A 24,572-nucleotide genomic window follows, 5' to 3' on the forward strand; every position below is an offset into this window, starting at 1 on the left:
AGCATACCTACAGCACAGAAGTTGGTTATACAGGAGATGTGCTTTACCTTGGTCAGGCTCAATACCACTATTGCCATGACTTTTCATATCAATGTCAAACTCTTCCGACAGCAAGTTCTTCAGCGAAGGCCTGAGCACTTTGCCTTGGGCACGGTATTCCTCCAGCTCTGAGTGCAGCTCATCTATCTGGTCTTGCAGCTCCTGAAAGAGGGAAACAAGAAGCCTGAGTGAAAGCAACCAAAGACAGCTCAGCATCTGTACATCCACACACTCCCACAATGAGACATTCAGAAGGGAATTACAGTAGGTAAAGACTTGTCAATAATCCTGTCATGATGCCAGAGTTCGTCAGCCTCCTATCTGTAAAATAACACCCTTCTCCAGGTTCCAACATGTGCAAGCAACAAATACGTTTTTTACTGAAAGAGCAGAACCTTCTTCAGACAGCCTGTGTATGTTCTGCCTCTAAAGTATATCGTGCTCCAGGACCTTTCACTTTATTCCTTCTTCCTATGACCTTTTTTTTAAACAGCAGCTTAGGAACATTTTCAAACAGTCAAGAAATAACCCCCTCAAACACCATCTACTTGAAAAATCAAATCAGAAGCAAGAAGATCAAATTAGGAGAGAGATACCCTCATCACAGCATTTACCATCTGGTACTTTTGCCCACTTGCCAATGGAATATCCCGAGTGTTTGTGCCAAACGCCATGCGCTCAGCTTGATAAACAGCATTTACTGAGGAATGCAAATCCCTGAATGTGTAAGCACAGTTCTGAAGAAAATAAACCTCAAATCCTGATTCGTATCTGCCAGTACTCATAAAATCAGTTGCATATTCAAGGAACATCTTATCAAAACACATCAATTCAATGAATATTTATATACAATTTTTGCCTTTAAACTGCAACATCCTAAGAGAGCTACTGTTCTGTTTCAGATTAGAAAGCCTTTTGCCAAGGCAGTCCTTTATTGAGTGAAAAGGATCATGCAGAACCAATAAGCCAAACGCTAGTAACCATTTTAGTCATCAGAAAACAGGTATGTAAATAGATAGCTTTCAGGCCCACCTTAAAGAAGTATTTGAGCCATATAAGATGTGGGGAAGAGAAGACAAGTTTCACCTTTTCAGTTTTAAGAAATCACTACTGTTTTGGAAACCAGCAAAACTCAGCTATACCTTATTTCTACTGTAAGTTCCTGCAACTCTGGATGCAAATTAGGACAAAGACTATTTCATAAATCATAAAAATGATAGTGCACAACTGCGCAAGAAGTTGGGCTTGATGTCCAGCTGGGGAATGAAGGAGGCTCCACAGACCCCATCCCAGCCTTTCCTTAGGGAACCTCATCCTTTTAGCTCAGCCAGGAAAAACACTCAGCAGCATTATATTGTTCCTCTGTGCTGCTGTCTGCAGCGAGAATGTTCTTGATGAACACGGGCAGACGGGTGCCAGGTCTCCAGCCCTGGGCTTCACTTACTCTGCACTGCCGCTGGTACTCGCTTCTCATCTGTGCCAGTCTCTCCTCCTGCAGGAAAAACTCCGTGCTGCTGGGATCCAGGTCCCCAAACTGAAATGGCATAAACAGAATACACTTACTCTTATACCCATCACATCACCTGCTCATCACAACCCGGGTGCCATCCACAGGCAGCCCGGCAGCCTGCACCCCCTCCCCTCTGGTTTTTTATCTTATTTTAAATACAGCTCTGCTTCACTGCTGGTAGGAGACAACGAGCAACCTCCTTAGCAAATACTAGTCATAGCTCTCATGCTAATTTTGATTTCAGACCTCAACTTTCTAGCTCAGCATATGCACAACTCAATTTAATAAATAATTCCAGCTTTAAAGAAGTCTGGAAGATAGATTCTGGGTGAGAATCCCAGTACATGAGCCTCTGCCTATAGAAGCACACACACACGCCCCCCCAGAATGCTTTTGAAGAAGCTGTTATTCTGATGAATTTATTGCGATACAATCATGATCAGCTCTTCTCCTCACTTTTCAATTGAGATGCAGCAGAGACACACCTCATGTATCATCTTCCCTAGAAAAGGCCTGCATGTTGGGTCTATCCAAAACATTGCACTGGGGAATAAAATCCCCGCAGATTTGCAGGATGATTGCTTCACTGTAAGGCTCCCTGCTGTTAATTATTGTAAAACTACAGCTAAGGTGGAGTATCTCTAACTTCCTTAACTGGAAGTGAGGCAGGCAGTCCACATCAAAAAGCAGGCTGTGCCTTGGTACTGTCTGAATAGGGACCACAAGAGCCTCCAGCTATTAAACTGGTAGCTTGAGTGTAGTAACCAAAAAGCAATTTAATTCTGGAAGCATACTGGGAAGAGGAGGATTTACCTTCTCAGTCAGGACATTTTCCAAGTTCCTCTGTAGTTTGCTTGCCAAACTTTCATATTTGGACAGTTTTTCTCCCGTTTCCAATAGCTCGCTTTCCAGGCGGCTGTTTTTCTGCATCAAACAAAAAACCACCCCAACAGATTTTGAAGGAGGAGGAAGCCATTAGCACATTAGAAAAAGAGTAATCTCCCAGTCAAATCGGAGCACGACTGCTACAAACTTCAGCCGAAGGCAGGAATTGTGAATCCATGCACATACAACCCTCCTGCTTGCAGCAGAACAGCAAGTGTGTCCCCCAGGCCTGCAGCAGCTCAGCAACTCTGTGCTCCTCTGGCTTTTCTCACCTTTCAGCTGGCTTCTTCAGAAAGAGCTTTTTACAATGATCCTGATGCTCACAGGACAACCACCCCCTTTCAAAAGCTGCTCACCTGAACACTGTAAGGGTGCATCAGCTCCCTCCTGTGTTCATAAGACAACACCATTACTGATTACACTTTGTTTTTATACTGAGCAAAAGTTAGTTACATGGTCTGCAGCAGACAAAAAAATAAAAATCTAGAACAGGAATTGAATCTGTGGGGTCACGGTGAGTAATACCACTGCATTAGGCAGCAGTTAAATTATCAAAAGGGACAGCAGCAAGCTTGTTTAAAAGGGGTTTTGTGTGTTTGTTTTTAAAACAATAATTTAAACTTTGTCAAGACATCAGCTCCTGGCTGGACAGCCGAACAGCCAGCAGGGCACACAGCCCTTCTGATAACCATACACATGCACGCTCTGCACTTGATGGCAGCAGAGGTTTGAACTGGAGCTTTATCAATCCAAGGAGTAACCTATCAAGGTGACCTAAAAAAACCAGTTCTCATAGATATGCCTCTATGTTGCTGCTGAAATTACTTTCAGATAGCTCAGCATGCACTGCAGCAAATCTCCTCAACAAGAACCATGCTGCAAGTGGTGCTCCCCTACTTCAGGGCATCCTTGTCTCTTGGGGGAAAAAAGAGAGCTGCATTTAGTGCCCATTACCTTCAGGGAAAGGGCCAGGCGGTCCCGGATGTAGTTCTCATCATTTTTCAGCTTTTCTATCTCCTGCTCCAGATCCAGCCGCTGTTTGTTAGCCTGCTGCAGGATTTGCTCCCGCTCTTTCTGGAGCTCATTCTTTAGAGCTGCAATTCGTTCCTTGTACTCCTCATCCAGCTTCCTACAAAGGCATAGGAGGTAAGAAGAGCTCATAAGAAGGAGCAGTCAGCCAGTGATGCTGCGAGTGAAGCTCAGTGGTAATCTGCAGGTGTAAAGCCGCTAACCTCCATCGCTGAGCCCCTGCAACACTGTGGCAATGATGCCAAAGAGAAGGAGAGGGGTGAACTGGGATATCATACCTGAGGTTGTACTCATTCCGGCGCTCAATTGCAGCATGGTGGTCATCCACTTCGGAGGCCATCAGGAATTTCAACTTTTCAGCTTTGTCCAAGTCCGACCGCAGCTTCTCTTTCTCTCTGGCCACTTGGTCAGCTCTCTCCCTAGGGTAAGCACAGCTGATCTGGATTAGGTCATCCCTTACAGCTCCCCCAAAGAAGATACTTGCAAGAGGCTCATCAGAGAAGAACAGCTCAGAAAGCTCCCCAAGGGTCTTATCAACTGCATTCAGTCATTAGGTATGAACTTGCACACACTGCTCTGGACATCCCTTCCTAGGTCCAGAAGACCTCAACACTTGAACTCCTTCAGCTGTGGTCTAGCCCCCCAAACTGCAGTGCTACGCCATCTTGACAGGGCACTTTCTGCCCATTTATTTGTTCTCTTGTTTTATTACCTTTACCACTTCATCCTTACACTACACCCACCCAGGTTTTCATCACAAGTTGGTAAGATCTGCTACACTGAGCAGTTTTCTTGATGATAACTTGACAACAAATCTCTCCACTGAGCAAACAAAGTTATTTACACATGTAGATGCAAACACACTGAGAACCTCATCTTTTCATACAAGCAAAGTGGGCACCTTGCAAGCACAAGAGGTGAGCCAACAAGTAACAGGACTTAATGACCTTGCAGTCTTAATGACCAGTGAAAGTCATCTGTGGTGTTGCATGGAGGTGGATGCGTAAGCTAATAATTATCTAAGCTATTCAAAGATTTACAGTACAAACAAAATACCACTAGCAACTGGAATTCATGCACATGGCAGACAGATGCCACAGTTACACAAGAGGAGCTTCTCATCTCCTGTGCTGTCTCAATAGAGGTCTGCATGGTAAGTCTAGCGCAAATTCAAACTCTGTTGACTAAGGAAAAAAGCAGGGATCCAAGGTGGTTTTGTACCACACCCACCCCTTTATCACATGGCAAAACCTATGTAATGCTACTGCAAGAAATAATGTTATTATTAAAGGTACTGCTTATCAAATTGCACCAGCCTCCATCTTCAGTTTTGCATTCCTTGGCCATTGATGACTGCAGACTGCAGTGATCATTTCCAGAATGCAGAGCAGGGCTCTGGGAACAGCCTGCTGCTTGGATTTTATTAAGTCTATTTTTCTGCAGTATTTGGGCTTGAGTGTTTTAGCCATGCAAAACAAGAGCACTGAAAGTCTCTGACCAAGCTAGCAGAGAACCTTGCCTTCCAGTGAAAGGGCAGCACCACACCAAATGCCCCTCGGAGAAGTGCTGTGAACCATCATTAATCAGCTCTTACTTAAACTTCTGCTTGGCCATAGGGAGAGGGCAGTGAGGAAGCAGCAGAGGTGGCAATCTGGGTGACTTACAGCAAGTGTCTGATCTCCATTTTGAAGCTTGCCAGGGCTGCCTGGTGGATTCCATTCTTGGTTATTAAAAGCTCATTTTCCAGAGCCAGTGTCAGCTCTGTTAGGTTCACCTTCCCATCCAAGTTGAAGTCCAAAGCCTGCAAAACACCACATCATTAGAGCAGAACAAGCATTCCTGCCCTGCAGGAGATGGGAGACATTTGTGCATGAAGTGACAGAATACAATGAGGAGGCTCAGAAGAGACTAATCTGTCACAAATGCCTTTGGGGCAATAAACCAGACATCTCTGCCACTTTCGTATGTTAAAGAGCTGCTGACAGCCGTGGAGATGGAAAGTATCTTGGGTGTGCTGCAAGACCAACAGGAAATTAAGCCCATGCCTGATTAAAACTACTAGTTCTCCAGAGGACATAACTACACTGGCCTTCTTACGTCTTCAAATGCTGCAAGAAAGTGGTTGAAGATGTTCATGTTAAACAAAATCAGCTCTTGCAGTAGAAACACAGAAGCAGCCTTGCAGAAGGTATTTGATAGCAAGTATCTCACCTCTTACAGAGTAAGGAATCATATTGAATCAATCATATAGAATTGCTTGGGTTGGAAAGGACCTTAAAGCTCATTCAGTTCCAACCCCCTGCCACAGGCAGGGACACCTTCCACTAGACCAGGTTGCTCCAAGCCCCATCCAACCTGGCCTTCAACACTGCCATGGATGGGGCAGCCACAGCTTCTCTGGGCAGCCTGTGCCAGTGCCTCACCACCCTCACAGGGAAGAACTTCTTCCCAATATCTAATCTAAATCTCCCCTATGCCAGTTTAAAGCCATTCCCCCTTGTCCTATCCCTACAGGCCTTTGTCAAAAGTCCCTCTTCAGTTTTTATGTCAGCCCCTTTAGGCCCTGGAAGCTGCCTTAAGGTCTCCCTGGAGCCTTCTCTTCTCCTTCAACTGCTTTTCATTTCCTTCAGCTTAAGTCTGCAGGAACACGAAGTGGAGCACAGAAGGGCTGGCAGTGGGGCTGAAACACTGCAAACACTGGCAACAAAGCAAGTTACAAGAGTAAAGCAACAAGCAGAAGGTGTATTACACAAGTCCACTGTAAGTAGTGCCATATTATCAAACTGGTCTACATGAGCCCAGGGTACAAGTGGGTTTTAAAGCCTGAGTGATGGCAGAGTTTATTACCACCTGGGTGTCAATACCTACACAGCTATTAAATGCCAGAAGAAATCTGCCATTATTGCTGCTGGGAACGCAGCGATGGTCTCAGAACAACACATGAATATATTGTCTCCCATCTACAGCTTCTAGTCAGATGGGCAGGCAGAACTACTTCAGGTGGTTGATTTGCAACCCCCATTACCCTTTACTCTGTATAATAAAACACTAAGGACTGGGTAAGGTTTCCAAGCCCTGTCCCTCTATCTCAGCACAGGCAGTAATTCAGGTCATCCCAGTGCTGAGAGGTTTGCAGGAGCACCTGTTCAATGACATAAAGGATTCAGATTCACAGAATCACAATCATTAGGGTTGGAAGGGATCTCTGGAGATCATCTAGTCCAACCCCCTTGCCAAAGCAGGGCCACCTAAAGCAGGTTACACAGGAACAAGTCCAGGAGGGTTTTGAACTCTCCAGAGACTCTTTGGGCACCCTACCACCCTCAATGTAAACAAGTTCTTCCTCATGTTGAGGTGAAACTTCTGCTTTAGTTTATGGCCACTGCTCATCCTGTTGCTGGGCACCACTGAAGAGTCTGGCACCATCCTCCTGGAACCTACCTTTGAGATATTTATATCCACTAATAAGATCCCCTCTCAGTCTTCTCTTACCAAGACTAAACAGGCCCAGCTCCCACAATCTCTCCTCATAAGAAAGATGCTCCAATCCTCCCAATCATCCTTGTGACCTCTGCTGGACCCTCTCCACAGCTCCTTGTCTTGTACCAAGGAGCCCAGAACTGCACACAGTACTCCAGATGTGGCCTCACCAAGGTCAAGTACAGGGATCTCAACCTGCTGGCCACAGTCCTCCCAATACACCCCAGGATACTATTGTCCCTTCTGGCCACAAGGGCACACTGCCGGTTCATAGTCAACTTATCATTTGCTTTCTACAAATATAGGTGACCTCTTCAAGCTAAGATGGAAGTCATGTTACTTTTTTATCATTAACTTCTAGCTCTCTGGGATTAGACTCTTCTCACTAGCACTGGGAATTCTAAGAAATTAAAAAAAAAGAAATAATCTGGCTACAGTTCAGCATCCTACACTGGAGTAAAAAACCCAAGGCAAACAGAAGAGGTGAGATGCAGCTGTCAGTTACCTTCAAGATCTCCTGGCTGTTCTCTATGCCCTCCTGGTGCCAGCAGTCAAGGACACTCTCCACACAGCCATAGCCCATCCCATCATCCAGGCTGGAGAAGAGGCAGAAGCCAATGGTGCTGGACATGGCCGAGTGGGTGATCGTGCGCCTCCCGCTTTCATCAAAGGACTGTGGAGAGAGGGGAGAGGATGTGATGGGGCACAGGCAGAGCCAGGCATTTGCCCACCCTGTGACAAGAAAGGCTGGTAAATGTAATTTCACTAACAGTATTCTGGAGATTAAGGATTAAGTCTGCTCTTCCTCACTGCCAAGCAAATACCCATCAGGAGTGCTGCTGCTGACCTCCCAGCACCACAGCACAACCAGGCACTTCAGATTTAAAATAAATATGAGCAGGAACAGCTTCAAAGCTGTCCTCAATGCTCCAAAAGTGTTTTACACTCTCTTGTTTTGGCTTCAAGCGTCACCTCCCCTAAAAAGGCTGCAGGAAGCATATGCACAGGTGCTTTTGCTACAGCCCTCAGCTTCAAAGTAAAGATAGGTAGAGATCCCAAACTCTTCCCCCCCCCCCCCAAAATAGTTAGAGAATAGATGTAGGAGGACCTGCATGCCCACAGTCTTCAGCCTACCCCATCTGGGGGACAGTCACAGCTGCCCCACCACAGAGACAAATGGCGAAGAAAAGCAGGAGGCAGGCTAGGAGCTATTTCCTCAGGACTTCCCCCCTGCCCCTGCTTCTACCCCAGGATACACCTCAGTTTCCCACCTGCATGGAAAGGTGCCGTTTCAGTTGTCTGTATGGTGTAGATGCTGAGGGTGTCAGTGGCTTCCCATTTTTAAACAAGCCATAGAAGAAGTCCTCTATGCTCATGGTGCCATCTTGCTCCAGGTTATGGAGTACCTCTTCAAGCACCTGCAAGTGGCAGGGGATAGCAATCACATCTGCTATTGCCAAAACCACCATGGTAACAATTTGGCAGAGCAGAAAGCACCCTATTCCCAAAGTTCTGCCAAAGAAAAAGGCAAAGCAAGAGTTGCCTGCTACACTGCATCAGCCTAACACTGGTACAGCAACCTTTGTATAGAAAATTGTAGATCTACACACACTATGAAAATCCTGCCTGTAAAATGATGTAAGCTCCTGGTCCTCTTGAAGCCTCCGTATCTTGTGAGGCAGCATGAAGACACCTCATTTCGTTCTGCTCTTGAGACAGAGTGACCTCAGGATTCAAGTGCAAGGTGGTGAGATAGATGCCAAAGCCCCAGCAGCTTGAAGTGACTGGGCAAAACACACAGTAAAACACTGCAAGGCCTTAATAAATCTGTTTTACGCTTCGGGGCAGTCTGCCTTCTCCAGAGCAAGACCAAACTTATTAGGACCAGAAATGTTAAGATTAGTCCTTTGCTATTTCTTCACTTACAGTTTCTTCTTCCCATTTTGTGCCTTAATATCCTGAAAACATTCTTACAAATGCTGCGAAGGAATACTTGCTCAGAAACACGCTGCATGATGGAAATGATTATGATTTGTGTTTTAAAATACAAAACAGTTTTTTTTTTTTTTTTTTTTTTTTTAAAGAAAACTCACCATAAATCAGCAACAAACTTCTTTGCTAAAGAAATAATTTTCTCATGAATTCTTCCTGCAGGCAGAAACAGCCCGCAGGCCCTCAACAAGTCAAAACCAACCAGCTATGAATATTTTAACTCATATTTACTGTCTAGCTTGAAGATTTTTGGGATTAAGAAGACACGTTTGGAATCTAGAATATGTTTTAAATTCCAGTTTACTCTGCGACTGCATGAGAAGACACGCACACTGCATAGTAAGGTTTGGCAGCTGCCTTCTACCAGAGCAGCTTCCCATGTCTGGTGGTTTGACACCAACAGCCTCACTGGAAAACCATAAGCTGGGGCTGAAAACCACTTTCCAAGTGGTGACCTGTGAACCAGCACTTGTGCTTGAGGCTTGCAGTCACCCGCAGGACAGACTTTGTGGGGGCCACACCAAAACCCAGATGTACACCCGGGAGCAAGCAGGTCCGCACGTGGCCACTCACCTCCCCAGCTGCTGCTTGGAGCCCATACTGCTCACAGATGGAGACAAGCTTTTTCCGGTTCAGGTGGCCATCCCTGGTGATGCCAAGGTGCTCACAGACCTCCTGCAGTTTCTCCTCTATCCAGTCCGGGCTGGGCAGTGAGGCGCCAGGGGAGGCGTTCAGGTCATCAGGGTTCCAGAAGCGGAGCTGCCCTGGAAACAGGGGAGAACTGCTCTGGTTTCTGCCCATCCACTGCACGCAGGTGACGACCAGAAGGCTTGGGGGACTTGCTGCAGCAAGCACAGCATCCCTCACTGTTTCTCAGACCCTACAGGACCATTTGCCTTACCCTATCCCTCTCAGAGCACGTGCATTATTTTGTGGTATGGCTATTGGACTCTACCAAAAGAAGCAGATCCTGCTCAGCGCTCAACTCACATGTGCCATCACAGTTGAGGGAACCCCACATACCAGTGAGGATGGGACCATGGCCAGGAAGACTGTGGAAAAGTGCACTGTGCCAACCTGGGCTGGCAGCCAGGAGAAGCACACCCCTGCTGCCTTGGCTACTGGCATGGATGGAGAAGGGACCTGGCCCCTCCTCTTCTGGGTGGTTATAAGGTCAAGGGAGAGGACTGAGCAAGTTGCACACTCATACCGAACCATGACCAGGTCAAGAACTTCAATGGCTGGTTGTCTCCATAAATGCCAGCCCACAAGCGGTGCTTCCTAAACTCTCATCCCCTTCGAATGTAAGCTGTAGTGTATGTTTTGATCTAAAAACACTTCCAAGCACTTCTTCAAGGAAAGAAAAAAAATAAAACAAATAATTCAAAACCCAATAGCCTTCAGCTGCACACACTTCCTCTACCTCCACCAAATGCCTGGAGTGCAGCCTCATCCAGCTGCAAATGCCACTAGACACAAACCAGTCAGAGCTTGAGACCTCCCTGCATCCGCTACCTCATTCTGGGGCTGAAAAAACAACTTTTTGAGGAAAAAAAAGAAAAAAATTGGTCCCTTTGGATGGAGTAGGTGTTAGAGAGCAGCTGAAATATAGAAGAGGTGTTGAAGTGATTAAAAGCTGCATGGCTTAGTTATAAACATATCTTTGCAAGCTGCAGGTTGTGCTGAGGGCTGGTGCCAAAGCCCAACTGTCACCCCAACCATCACCCCGGGGGTCACCCTGCTCTCCCTTGTAGGACTATTAGGAAATATTTAACGACTGGTCCGTGCTGACATCTAGTGCCTACCGTCCTCCACTACAGGAGCCTCTCAGGCAGGAGCACGGACCAGGACCTCTGCATCAGGCAGCAGGAAGAAAAGAGGCAGAAGGGCTAAGGCACAAGACTTTGACTTCCAAGAAGCCCCGCTTTTCCTTTAATTCCCAGCTAGGGGCTTGCCTGTGCCATATGCACGTTGTCAAACTCTGCACCACACCAAGCTGGGGCTGCTCAGCACACCCAGATGGCCTGAGATTTAGTGTGCCTCTCTGATTCATCTTCAAAGCTGAAAAGAGAGTAAGTACATACAAGTACTGCTGCTTGCTCTTACCCTCAGCCTCATACTCCTCACTGTCTCGTGTCTTCCAGTGCTGGGGAGAAAACAAAAGATTCCCAAGTTATTATTATTGCAAGACATTGCCCATATGAAAGAGACTCTGCAATCAGCATCGAATGAGCTACAGGGCTCCAGCAACGCCGCCAGGCTTTCATCTCCCCGCTCCCCGCAGGCTGGGCTGGCAATCCATGGCTCTTTGATGCTCTTTTTTTCTGGCATGCAAGGTTCTTTCATGGGGATAAACCACAGCTGCAGAAAGATGCCTAAAGCCCTGCAAATGACCCTTGAGAGGTGACAGATCAGAGTCCAGCAGGTTGATGGGGAGGGAAGGAAAGATTTGCCCTCCAAGGAAACCACGCTGCTTTGTCTTTGGAGGTATCAGTGGTCAAGATAAAAATTCAGGAAGAGAGAGTTGTGGTTGTTCAGCCTGGAGAAGAGAAGGCTCCAGGGAGAGCTTAGAGCAGCCTTCCAGTACCTAAAGGCAGCTGACAAGAAAGCTGGAGCAAGAGCATGTAGGGATATGATAAAGGGGGAATAGTTTTAAACTGACAAAAAGGAGATTTAGATTAGGTATTAGAAGTTCTTCCCAGTGAGGGTGGTGAAGCTCTGGCACAGGTTGCTCAGAGAAGCTGTGGCTGCCCCATCCCTGGCAGTGTTCAAGGCCAGGCTGGACGGGGCTTGGAGCAACCTGGTCTAGTGGAAGGTGTCTCTGCCCACGGCAGGGGGGTAGAAGCGGATGGTCTTTCAGGTGCCTTTCAACCCAAACCAGTCTGTAGGTCTATGACATGGGCTGTATATAGCCACTACTTGAGTTTAGGTTGTCCCTTCCTTCCAGCACCCTATCTTCCCCTACTTTGGCACATGTTCAGCCAAGCCCACTTCAAACCACCTCCACCTGCTGTAGCTCTAGGTCAGGAGACAGAACCACACTGCCAACAAGCTCTCCACTGAGCTAGCTGCAGAACAAAACCCCAACATACTATCTGCTGGTCTTAAGCCACCCTGCTTCCTCTGTGGCAATACCACATCAGCTCAGGGGCACTGGGAGCAGGGCACAAGTACATCATTTAAAGCGATTTCCTCATGTACTACACATTGTTGTATCTCTACCACCCTTGTCCCAGCCGAGGGTATTTAATCACACACAGTGCTCAATGATATTAACTTCTGATTTAGCTGCGGCAGCGGCAGATGTCACTTCTCCACTGTTACAAGTGGATACTTCTGCATGCATGTGACTGACGGATTTGAAGTCAAAGTCACCCAGGACATAAAGAGGCTCTAAATCATCATATAAAAGTTCAATGCATCTCATTCAGATTACAGCTAAAAGCCATTAATCTACAATGTTACCATGGAAACTGGATTAGGTCACTAGACTTTTTTTAGCTCTGCTGCTTGCTCCTGTGTCATCTCCTGGACCAGGCAAGGGCTGTTTGCTGCTGCAGCATCTCAACGTACCCCTCTGCTTTTGGGGAGGGTCACAGGGCAGGAATCAGGGAGACCCTTAGATGGAGCTAGGGGACTTCACCTTTGCTTTCTGAGGCAGGCAGTCACAGCAGCTTTGCTGGATGTTCTGAAGAAAGCCAAGAACACCTATAATACTACACTAGAAATCTACAGATTTTGGCCCAAACAAGTGCTGTGCTGCCAGCACCACCACGGAGGTGTTCACGTGGCAGATTCTTGGTTTTCCTGATAAACCATCAGGGCGAACACACAAAAAGCAGGAGCTGAGGCAACAGGTATCATTGAACTATCACGTGCAAAGACAGAAAACAACCTGTGTTCCCAAAAATGCATGAGTTGGCACCAGCCCAACCCATAGGTGCCTGTGCAACAGCCAACTTTGTACTGAGAGAAGGAATCTTTGGGTGCCAGACAGAGCTGCCACCCCACAGCCGCTCATCCTTGTCTTTGGGGGGACACCAAGGGGGAATCTGAGCAGTGATGCTCAGAAGGGGGATCCACTGCTATGTCCAAGTATTTTTGCATAAGCAACATGAATTTTTATACAGAATCAGATCTAAACCAGCTAGCACCAGACCCCCTCAAGCTGAGGACTTACAAAACCAAGAACCCCAAACCACAGCACAAGGTAACTCTATAAACACCAACAATCTGAAGAGGCTGAATACAGGGGGGCTGTGCACGTGTGTGTGTGCTGCAGGCTGGTAACCCCCTGACACCAGCCCTGGGGAGCTCATGTGACCTCCCTCCCCACGCCAGGGCCTCACTACGGAGGGCGAAGGGGTCACTTTGTGCGGTGGGGGCTTAGGGTCAGCCACCGCCAGTGGGAGGACAAAGCAGATCTGGGATGGGTGCAGAGGGACAGTGCATCCCAACGTCAGGCACAGCATTGTCTCCCTGGCCCCGGCGGTGCTACAGCTGGATGCAGGTCACACACATCCAGGCGGAGCGGAGATCCCAGGAATGCATTATTATCCAGGCAGGCACGTGCTTGGCCAGGCTGAGGAGCAGATGGCCGTGGCTTTCAATGCTCGCCACCCTCCAGCTTGGAGCCCAGGCGAGCATCTGCAGCCTGTGCTGTTTGCTTGCGGTGGCCTCTCCCCATAATAAGGCAGCAACCTCTCTCCCCCTGCCATCTGCTTCAGTAAGACAGGCCTTTGTTCTCTGGCAGAATATACTGCTAATTAAAATGACGATCAGGAGCACACGCTGAGCCTGTTCTGCTTCGCACGCGGCAAGGTGAGCCTGTGCACCAATGATGATGGCCCCGTTTTCCCCTCCCTGCATGCTTGCACAGAGGTCAGCACCCCAGTCTGAGCAGCCAGAGCAGAGACCCCTTTTTGACAGCAAATCTCCAGACCCCACTTTGCAGTTGCCTTCAGCTGCAAAGCACCAGAGTCCCATCAATAATGCACTTGTGGGGGGCAAGTGCTATCCTGAGCTGTTTTCTGCAGATCTGGCCTTACAGGACAGTTACCCTTTGGGGTCCTCACATTTGTACATGCAGGACCTGAAGACAAAAAGCTTCAAGCCTGATCCTCCCAGAAGGTTTTGCTCGAAAGCCCATGCCATGCTGGAAACCACTCTGTGCAGAAGCACGCACACAGATGTCTGGGGAGTGAGCGGCTTTGGTGGGCAGTGAAGGGACAGAGCTGGGACATGACAGCAGTTTCTACAGCCTGCAAGCAAGTAGGACTGACCTTTCCTAGAGCAGAGGCAGCAGCTGAGGAAGGGGAGATGATAGAAGCCCTATGCTGAGGTTTGGAAGTCAGCATGGCCTTAAGACTGGCCATGTCTGCCTGTGTACACAGGGGTGTGCTGCTGGGAACCCACAAGCCAAAGGGTGCTGCTGCTCCACCACCAGCTTGGGGTTGGTACCTCATGGCCACCAGACCTGCTCCCCATCCCAACCCTGCATCACCACCACTGAGCAGATCATCACCAGGTCTAACACAAGGCAGAAAGGAAATGAAAGCAAGGTCACAGTGCTTCCCAAACCCATCAAGATCCATCACTTGTATCAAGATGTTGGAACAAACAAGCTCAAGTGGTAGCCAGGGCTGGAGATGCACAGCTTTAACCACCACAAGCTTTTTCACTGCATTTCTAGGGACTCTCATAGCTGCAGCTCCATTAGCACCACATTCATAACAGTGCCAAAGCCACTTGTTTCTCACCACCCATACTCCTAGTAGGACCCATGGGGACAAACTCATACGGATCAGAGGGAAGCTTGGCATCCCTACACCACCCTCTGCTCATGGCCGGGCCAATGCTGAATTCACACCCAGGTGCTCATGGCTTTGCAAACCACCAGGGATGGCAGTCACAGAGCATCTCCAGGCAGCCGATCCCACACACACAGACCAGCCCTCCAGCTTCTCCTCTCCTGTTTACAGAGATGAGTACGGGAAGGAAGCCTCTCAGACAGAGTCTGAGCCCTTTTAATTGGCACTAGTTGAAAGAAAGCACCAATTAAGCCACACTGTCCCAGTTCTCAGGCCAGCAAAACACCCTGGGCTAGAGGCAGCCTTGCAGAGTGCAGGCGACAACATGTTTATGGTGCAACAGGAGAAAACTGGGCAAAAGCTGTTAGTTGTGTCGAGCACCAAGAAGTCAACACATCAGGAGTCTCCAACACTGCCCAGCATTTCAGCCCCAGGATCCCCTATGCCTTCAAACAACTGATTTCTGTGCACACCAAGAGAATGGATTTTCAGAGATGACAGTAATGCTGATAAAGTTGGCAAGTGGGGATTTAAACAAAATTAGTCTGTGGTTTGCTTAAGTTTCAAGAGAATTAACCATCCCATCCACCCCAGAAGGTGCAGCGAGTGCTCCCACCAGGAAACACAGTGTGGTTATGTAGCGGTTGAGTTAATTGAATGACCTTGTTAACAGACTAGCCTTTTACACCTCCTTGACAGTTAATACAGAGGAGTAAGATTAGAGGGATGTATTCCATCAAGAACATAGCTTCCCTGGGGGCTGTGGGGAGATTAACATTGATTTCAAGGTCAGGGCAACCCATGGGGCCAGCACCACAACAGATAAACATCCCTGTGGTGCTGAGCAAGCATCACTGAGAATAGGGTAAGGAAGCTGGTTCTGGTGGAAAAGCCTTTTTTCTAAAAAATAAAAATAATAAGAAAAAAAAGTTGTTAAGCTCAGCTGCACAGGAATAACACTGGAAACCTGGAAATTTCCCCCTTACTTCCCCATGCAGTGTTGGGTGCAATGGCTGCAGAGCCCCCAGATCTTTAGGAAAGCACAAGTGAAGCCAGGAGACAGATGAGGGAAGAAAGCAGCACCGTTTCCTCCTTCCCAGTGGAAAACTCCCCCTGTGCGCTCCTGAACATGCAGCACTAAATCAACAATACTTGGCAAGCTGGGGCAGGGTGGAATGAGCACAGTGTCAGAGAAGTGCTGCTGTGGCTGTATGCTAATGCACACCATCAAGCCCAACCACTCTTCACCTTTTGCTCTTCTGTTCTGAACAAGCGAGAAAAGATTCTGGGCTTGAAAGCACTGGCACAAAGAGACACAAATTCTGAGCACAAAAACAGAGAAAATCTGGATTTTGGAGCAAGCATGGGGGCTGCTGAGAGCCATGCAGCTTTGGTGCAAAAGCACACAAGATTTTTGCTGGGAAAATCAAAAGTAGAAGACTGAAAGAAGCAGCTGGTGGCTCTGCATTGAGGGCACCATCCCAAGGCAGCCGCCTGCTGCAGAGCTCTCTCACTCACCACCCCTCTTCCCAATCCTCTCTACCCAAGAGCACCATAGCCATGGCCAGGTTTTTGCAGATGAGATAATAGATGAGGACATGCTCCTTCTGCTCACTTAGCTCCCAGCCCACACTTCATTAGCCACAGAAGCAGCGTCGCAGCCTTCACTTGTTTGCTGGTCCACACTGCAGCCAGGAGTGGAGGAAGATCAGTGGCACCAGTGCACATCACCAAGCACCCAGATCCTCCCCAGCTCCCCACAGCAGCCTGCCTACAGATGGGGATCTGGGGCTGCAGCAAGGGAGGTGCTGCCGGGCATGGCTGATCCCCAGGAACAGGCAAAGAGGGAGACCATCACCTTTGCTAGGAAGGCCCCAGGGACACCCAAACCACCTCAGGATGGCGTGGGGGGCAGTGATGTCTGGGGATGGCGAGCTCCCACAGCACCCGGCACCCTTTCTGCTCACCTCCTCACAGCCGCTGGAGGCAATGTGTGGGGGACACGCTTCCTCACTCAGTGGTTCGATGACAGTCACCTCAGCAAAGTCTTCCACCGACTCCTGGAACTCCGGCAGGGACCTCCGGCCATAGCGCTTGCCGCCTTTGATGTACTTGGGCTGCGCTTCTGGGGAGGAATCTGTGACATTCAGGAACAAAACGTTATCAGTAACATGATTTTTGCTCCCAGGTCACACCACACAGCACTGGCTTGGTTGCAGCATTTTGAGCTCCAAATTGCCACTGCCATTGCCCCTGGGCATGCAACAGTGGCTGCTCCTTTCCAGGATCACGACCCTCACAGTACCATCTAGCCTGATGGGTTGGAATGAATCTTGCTCAATGAAAAGGTTCTCACCAAGTGAAACCAGGGCTCCATCTTCCTCATCCTTTCTCAATTCCAGATCACATTTGCTCTGTTAACAGGATGGGGCAAAAGAAACCCAAAAACCCAACCTTGCAAATAGCTTTGGATGGAAAGTCCATTAGGTCTCTCCTCCTTGCACTGATCTTCATTACCAGCAATGGCAGGTTTAATTAGTGACAGCATTGCACTTAGGCAGCTCAAGACTCCAGATTATGCAGACACCTGGGTGACTGCCACTGCTTTCGATGCATTTAAATCACAGCTCGATTAAATGTGTGGCAAGCAGAAAAAAAATTGGGCAAGTTTAGAGGCAAACATCTCCTGGGGGCCAACACAAGCAGCTAATTCAGGCGACAGCGGGGCAGGTCCCAGCTTGCGCTGTGCAACTAATGCCAACTGCAAGATCTAAATAACCCTTTGGAGTCGTCATCTAATTACAGGTTACATTCCGCTCACATTCCCTGGCTCCAGCTTCCCAAAGCAAGCCTTCTGCCTTTGGGGACTGAATTATCCAGGAGCACTCACTGATAAGGTTCAAACCAAAAAATAAATAAGCATGTTTTGGGCTATTTTCAGTGAGAATCATCCAATGTCTGGAGCAGGGGGCAAATTAAACCGAGGACCAAATTAACCAGGGATTCAATTAGGGAAAGGCTCTCTGCCGCGCTTTGTTTTGGTGTTTGCTAACCCTACCATCAAAACCCCCCCAGGACTTGATCATCTTTATTTTCCGCCACTTGCAGCGCACTGAGGCAGTGCAAGAGCAGCAGCCTTTTGAAATTTTATTTGCAGAGCACTCTGGTACAAAACAAATGCACAGTGCAATACTAATAAGGCACAGGGAAGCTGTTCAATCACTGACAAGCGGTACACAGAAAGCAGAGAGCCTCTGAACCCCCCATGCCCAAATGCCTCCTTGGATAATATTACTTTAGATATGGAAGAAAGCTTCAAGCTTGTTAGAGGAAAAATATTCTGCAACTTAGCTATGCAATGAATTATAAAATACACAGGCCTAGGAGTGCTTTGATTCCTCCAGCCTTGCACTCCATCCATCCATATTGCAGCTCTAGGGAACAAACCCGGCAGCCTGTGTTTGAACAAGGCCATTTTAACAAGATTTGCTGCAGCTGGGACTCACACATGAAAGTTGTGTGATGAAGTGTGCCGATAGAAAAATCGCAATGAGACAGGCTGATTAAGTAAGAGCCCCAGAACAAAAGCAAACCTTATCACTCCTATTAAAGCTTGCCTGGTGGTGAACAATCTCTATCTAGCAGCTCTCTCTGAAATGCTAATGTTTGTGGCTACTCATTCACCCTTTTATTTTCTCCCTGCTGCCATCTCCCTGCCCTTGCAGAAGAGGGCTGGGGGGGGCTTTGGGTTTTTGAGAAATAGTTTTTCCTCCTCCAGGACAAACACACCTCCTCACCCATCTGTCTTTGAAAAGATGTGGGGGAAAAAGAAACTGTAATTGAGCAATAATGAAGCTATGGCTAAATTTCCTTTTGGGTTCCCCAGTGCTCAGAAGGGTTCCGTTTCCAATGCTTTCCACCCTGAGAGCATGGTTTAGCCACTGCTGCAGCTGAAAATCCAGCTTTATGTGGAAATACAGGTGCCTTCACACCACCCCACCCCATAAGCGCTTTACCAGCAAGCAGAAATGGGAACATCTCCCCCCTTTTCCATCTTAAGCATTTGGAGGCTGGCAACTGACTTCTGTCCTTCTTCTTTGGTCTCAGCACCTGGGTGTGCTTGTTTTTCCTGTGCAATTAAAAAGCTGTGAAGCCTGAGAACATCCCCAGGAGGGAAAGGTGACCCTTCACAGCTTGAAAAGAGCAGAAACTTCATTCCTGCCTTGCAAAGCCAACTTCAAAACAGGCTCTGCCTGAGCCCAGCTACAGAAGTAATCCCAGTTCAGACACTCTGAAACCCTGTTTCCAGAGCCAGAGTGCTTCTGTTAATACTGTGTTACAGCTCTTCCCCTGCTAGTCCCCATGCACCTTTGTGCTGTTGGCTGCTGGGTATCCAGCGCAGACCAAAGCACTAGCATTACAGGGCCATGGCATCAGATCGGCATAACAGACCACAGCCTGCAGCCCCATCCCTAGGAGCACAGACCCACCTCTTTTGCAGAAAACTCCGTGCACCATCATCTCTGGACCAGCTGTGCATGGATACCTCCCATGCATGCAGCATCCTACAAGTCCCTTCATCTTCCCACTTTTCTAACCCACCCCCCCAGCAAAGCAGCTGATGCCCTTGGTACTCTTGCCATTCCCAGTATTTAGGGAAAGCTGAGCATACGTGCCAGCAAAAAGCAGCAACCCATGCTCCCTGAGCGCAGAGTTCACCGATGAGCTGAACTGAGTTTCTCATTTCCAGCCAAAAGAGGAAGGAAAGAGCTGCTCAATCCACATGTTCTTTCAAAGGCACACAAACAGAAGGGAGATGTCAAGAAATCAAAGCTTTCAGTGAGGCAAATGCCCATGAGACAGCCCTGTGTGCTACTTATCCCAAACACTGTAAAATATATCTGGGTATTGACACTAAGGGGAGGCTGCTCTTCCTCAAGCCTGACCTCTGGTACCCCCATCTGCAACCAGTAGCAAGGAGAGATGCTGCTCCTCCAAGACCTTCTCTATTGTGTGGCTGACAAGCAACCAAGAAAGGGGAGAAAAAAAAAAAGAGAAAAAGAAAATAAGAGGAATGCTCCCTCCTCCCTACAGCCCTCGGCAATGCACGGGCTTAGCAAAACACACTCCAGAGCTAATTAGACACTGGGGTCAGATCTGCCCCCCTGAACTGCCCCCAGGCTGGGGTAAGAGCAGAAGCTGCCAAGAGAGCAAGCCTCTCACCTCCCTGACCCGCTGCCCAGGGGTTTGTGGCCCCCAAACGTCTCCTGAAAAACAAAACAAAACCAAAGCATTTCACAAGAACTCCCCTGATTTAAGCGCTGCAGACAAAAGCCATCAATTCCCTGGCTTACTCCCCCCACCCACCTCGACAGTGAAATTCCTCTACGCTTAGAGATTTACACTCAATTTTCTGCCTTTCTCTGCTAGATGAGTATTTTCAAAATCCTGCTCTGCCCTCATATGCTTGGGGAGGAGAGGGGGGGCTCTCCTTGATGGCAAACAGCATTTTCCTGGGCCCAGCATCAAAGCCACCGAGTGCAGACAAAAGGAGGTTTAGGGAGGAAGACCCTCATCCTGCAAGCCCGTTTAGAGATGAATTTCTTTACTGCTTAAGATCTGGAAAGGAGGGATCCTCCTCACAGCAGCAGCCAGCCTTCCAGTGGGCCAAGCACATCACAGATGGGATCTGCTAAATCCTAATCCTCCAAGATACCAGGTACTGTTTGAACTCCTCCTACACCCTGTGTTTCACACTCTGAGCTCAGCAAGTGAGGTGGACAGGAGCAATGGCTGGGCACCACAGCCCCACAGCAATGCATTTTGGCCCAGAGGCATTGCCTATGCCTAGGTCACCCTGTCTGCACAGTGACACTGGTTTTATACCTGTCCCCACCCTGGTCTGCTTGTGGAGCAGGAGCCAGACCTCTGCAGCCACATGAGCAACCTTTTGCCCGTGGATGGGATTCCTGCAACAGCATCATCCCCACCAGATACTCTCCTGGAGGGCAGTTCTGTTGTCTCCATGTGCTGGGAAGACAACAACCCAACAGCCCCTCACAACCACAGCAAGGATGGCATCAAGCTGCTCTTTAATTTGTCCTGGGTGTTCCTGTAATCCTGTGCTCCACCCTGGTAATCCTTTCCTATCCAGGCTTCCACGACACACAGAGCTGACTTTTTATTTGCCTGATTTCCCTCCCCATCACCCACAAAACTGATTTTTTTTTTTTTCCTTCCAAACCCTTAAATCTATTTTATTATCCCCAGGCCCCCCCTCACTGCTACAGTGGCCCATGGACAAAGAACATCGGCAGCAAGCAGCCCCCAGCCTAGGGCTCCCAGCAGGAGCAGGCTCAGCCCCAGCCCTGCAGCAGCATCTCTCCAGAACATCCAACCCCAGCAATCCATGCTACCTCTGCCAGGTATCTCTGCACAAGGTGCTGCTGGGGGTGATGGGTCTCCCCAGCAGTCACTAAAACAAACACTAAACCAAGCACTATTTTAAGAACATTCAGGCCTTTTTCTGCTTTCCCCAGTGTTTCCCCCATCCCTCTACCCAGCCATTCCACTTGCCAGCAGAGCTGGGGTCTGGCCTGGCTGGCTGATGCCCAGGTTTGCAGCTGGGTCTGTCCCCGCACCAGTGGCCTCGAAGGGATGGAACTGATGACAGCAGCGCTGGGAACTCTGCCTGCCTTGGTTTTCAGGGCTGCTTCCCAGCCAAAGTGCTTGCAGCACGTCAGGACCATTCTCCTGGCAGCCTTCCCTTCAGAAAGGAAGTTTAGCTTCTCTGTCAAGAATAAAACCACCCCAAAACAAATACATCAGCTGCTCTCTGCAAGCCTGACTGCTTCTCCCACCTGCTGCTTCCCTACCAAAACAAGGAAAGCCCCATCAGTGACTTCTGCAGGAACTGCTTTTGCATCCCATGGCAGTTTCGGTTCCGTGTTCCCAGCCTGTGAATCCCACCATGATCGCGGGCGCTGCCCCATCATCCAGAAGTTCCTTGTGCCAAGCCGTCCTCCCTGAGCAAGCTGCACCGCACCCACAGGGACAAGGATGCTCTCCCCTGCCAGGTCCCCTTGCCCATGTCCACAGGCTGTTTGGGAGCTGCTGGTTTGGAGACCAGAGACACAAGCCCTCCGACTGTCCCCGGGGGCCTTTCGATCACCCAAATCCCTGGGTAAAACCACGTCAAGGTACAGAGCCACTTCCTTGCAGAGCAAACTGCAGATGCAGCAAACAGCTTTAAGATCTGTGTGCCTTTCCCCCCTCCCCCCCAAATTAAATTTTCATTTAAATGATATGATTTGAAGCTCTTAACTCAATTTTTCCCAAGCCCGGGGCGGGCTGGAACACCAGCATTTCCACAGTCTCTGACAGTTTGACACCAACAGCACAAAGCAGCTTGTTCTCCAAATCTCAAGTTTGATCTAAATTAAAAGCAGCAAAGACTTTGGCGTTAACCGACCTGTCAAAATGCATTAAAAATGAATGCCTCCCAGGCCTGCTTGGTGCAGGCTCCCTACCTGCACTGCATGCCCTTTGATTACCTGCCATGCAAGACCCAGCTGACAAACGTGTCCCCAAGGAGGGCTCTCCAGCTCCAAAGCAGCCTCTTGCCACCTGCAATTGTAATTTCCCCTGCAATAACCCCAAATTTAGCCCTTTCTAGAAGATTTATTTATATTTAAATCAAGCCGGAGCTTCTCAGCCACACGATTCCCCAATAAATGCAGAGCGCTGGATTAGTTCTGGTTCACTGAGGTGCTGGGGCTGCCTCCTGCTCTGTGCCAGCTCCTCTCGGAGGCGCTGGAAAGGATCACAGCAGACCTGACCTCTTGCCAGGCACTGGTGAGGCTCCCTCCTTGCTCCTGAGCAAGCAGGCACTGACCTGTGCTGGGAAACTGCATTAAGGGATGCCAGGTGCAAGTGCTGTCATCACCCACCTCCCTCTAAGCATTAAGAGTTTTGGAAATGAGGGGTGGAAAATAAAAGTAATCCATCAATTGCATCTCTTGGGCCCTGTGGTTTTTGCAGCCTATTTAATGGGGAGAGCTGTAATTTTGCTGAGAGGCTGAGCTCTCGAGTGGAGGATGCTCCAGCTGAGATTGATGCTCCAGGAGAGAAAACCTGGAGTTTCCCCTCTCCTTCCTTGCTAAGCTGTCTTCTCCTTTGGGGATTTCACAGCCCTGCTGCTCCAAAGGCAGGATTAGGGATTTACATACAGGTGTGACAGCAGGCAGACCGCAGCCCCCCAGCTCCAGCTGGAGCCGCAGGGGCTCAGCCCTCACCCCAGAGCTCCCCAGTGCTCCCAGCACTACCAGCCCACATGCACAAACAGGGGGGCACACCAAACCTGTGACCCCGTTTCTTCGTCTAAAAAGCTACATTTTCAAGGCACATTGAAACAAAGCAAGACAAAAACCAGGACAGAGAGGAACAGCAGCAGCCACTGTTTCTCCAACCAACCCCAACTTGGTTTGTCAGAAGGCTTGTCTTGTTCAGAACTCTGGGAGAAACAGTCACCTCAGTTAACTTCCTGCAGGTCTGAGCTCACCCTGCTCATCTCAGACACAAGGAAACAGTATGGACTTTAAAGAAAAATAATGCAAATCAGTGCTAGGCGGGGGGGGTATTTCTGCATCGAGCAGCCCATCTCTAGGAGGAGATCTTGTAGGGAGCTTCCCCTTACAACCTTCACAACAAAGAGCAGCACCCAAAGCCAGCACAGGTTTCCAGCAAGGCACTGCTGTCCCCCAAGACAGATCCCACCACCAGCCCCTCAGAGGCACGGCAGGAGCACAGCAGCTATGGCTGGTTCAGCTCTTCTGCTGAGCTGGGGCTTCTGTGCCACATCACATCATCTCAGAGCTGAAGCACTCGAGTGGAGGGCAAGGGGACGTGCCAGCCCTGGCTGGGAAAAAAGCACCCACAGCAATAAGGTGGCCATTTGGTTGCCTGCCCCTATCTGCTGCAGCTGGAGAGCACCCAAAGCATCCTTGGCCACTGGCAGCATTATGGGATAGAGAGACCTCAGCACATTTAGCAGCCTTGAGATGTCTCGAGCATCTGAAGTGCCGTTAGGGGTCTGCATACAGACATCACGTGCCTCTCCAGGCATTCAGATCGTGCTAATGGGATATAAATATCTAATAGCTCAGAAAATGCTTTTGCAGAAGGCTCCACAACAGACCTTAACTCTCAGTTCTCCCCAGGTCTGGGCATCCAAGCAGAAGAGCCTACCTGAGCACCTAAAAAGCACTTTCTCTTCTAAGCTCCTCTGTAACAGCCACCCATGTCTGCTTTGCCAAAGAAAAATGGACTGGTTTAGATAATTCAGTATTTACCTGGTTCTTGGAAGTGCTCTTCATTTGACAGGGTTCTGGATAAGATGAGGATAAGTGCTTCTTTAAATTGATCAAAGTGGACCTGTGGGGAAAAAAGGAAGAAAGGAAGAAATCAACTGGTGCAGAAAATTAAATATCATGCTAATAATCCGTCAGGAAGACAGGCAGCAATGCAAAGCACTCAGCCCACCACACTGAGACAAGAGCATGCCTGAATCTGCCAACCACCTCAGCAAGGGACAAGACTGAACCTCAGACTTGGAGCCTGGGGAAATGACACACAAAGACACAACCAGCATCTTTGAGCATGTGGAAAAAATGACTGCTATCATAGAATGACTCAAAGCCACTGCTTTAATGCATTGGTTGGGTTTTTCTTACAAGCAAGACAATGAAATCCTACATCCACAGGACCAGGGAGCATCTCTATTGCTTGGGATGACCTGGCCAGGACCAGTGGCTCCTACAGTGAGATAC

General features: G+C 48.8%; 1 protein-coding gene across 1 annotated transcript in view; it reads right to left on the reverse strand.

The window, feature by feature from the left end:
• The window catches only part of NIN (ninein), a gene marked incomplete at its 3' end in the record, with an annotated part of 60,583 nt that overhangs the window by 30,248 nt on the left and 5,763 nt on the right, over nt 1-24,572 (reverse strand). The window contains exons 2-13 of the mRNA XM_080618258.1: nt 24,096-24,177; nt 16,713-16,882; nt 11,042-11,081; nt 9,509-9,699; nt 8,215-8,361; nt 7,449-7,616; nt 5,128-5,264; nt 3,742-3,882; nt 3,389-3,563; nt 2,363-2,473; nt 1,484-1,573; nt 48-201 (exon numbers count right to left, since the gene is read on the reverse strand). Of these exons, the coding sequence (XP_080474384.1) occupies nt 48-201; nt 1,484-1,573; nt 2,363-2,473; nt 3,389-3,563; nt 3,742-3,882; nt 5,128-5,264; nt 7,449-7,616; nt 8,215-8,361; nt 9,509-9,699; nt 11,042-11,081; nt 16,713-16,882; nt 24,096-24,177 (1,606 nt within the window). The remainder of the gene's footprint in view (nt 1-47; nt 202-1,483; nt 1,574-2,362; nt 2,474-3,388; nt 3,564-3,741; nt 3,883-5,127; nt 5,265-7,448; nt 7,617-8,214; nt 8,362-9,508; nt 9,700-11,041; nt 11,082-16,712; nt 16,883-24,095; nt 24,178-24,572) is intronic.

The sequence above is a fragment of the Psittacula echo genome, assembly GCF_963264785.1.
Source record: "Psittacula echo genome assembly, chromosome: 5".
Lineage (NCBI taxonomy): Eukaryota > Metazoa > Chordata > Aves > Psittaciformes > Psittacidae > Psittacula > Psittacula echo.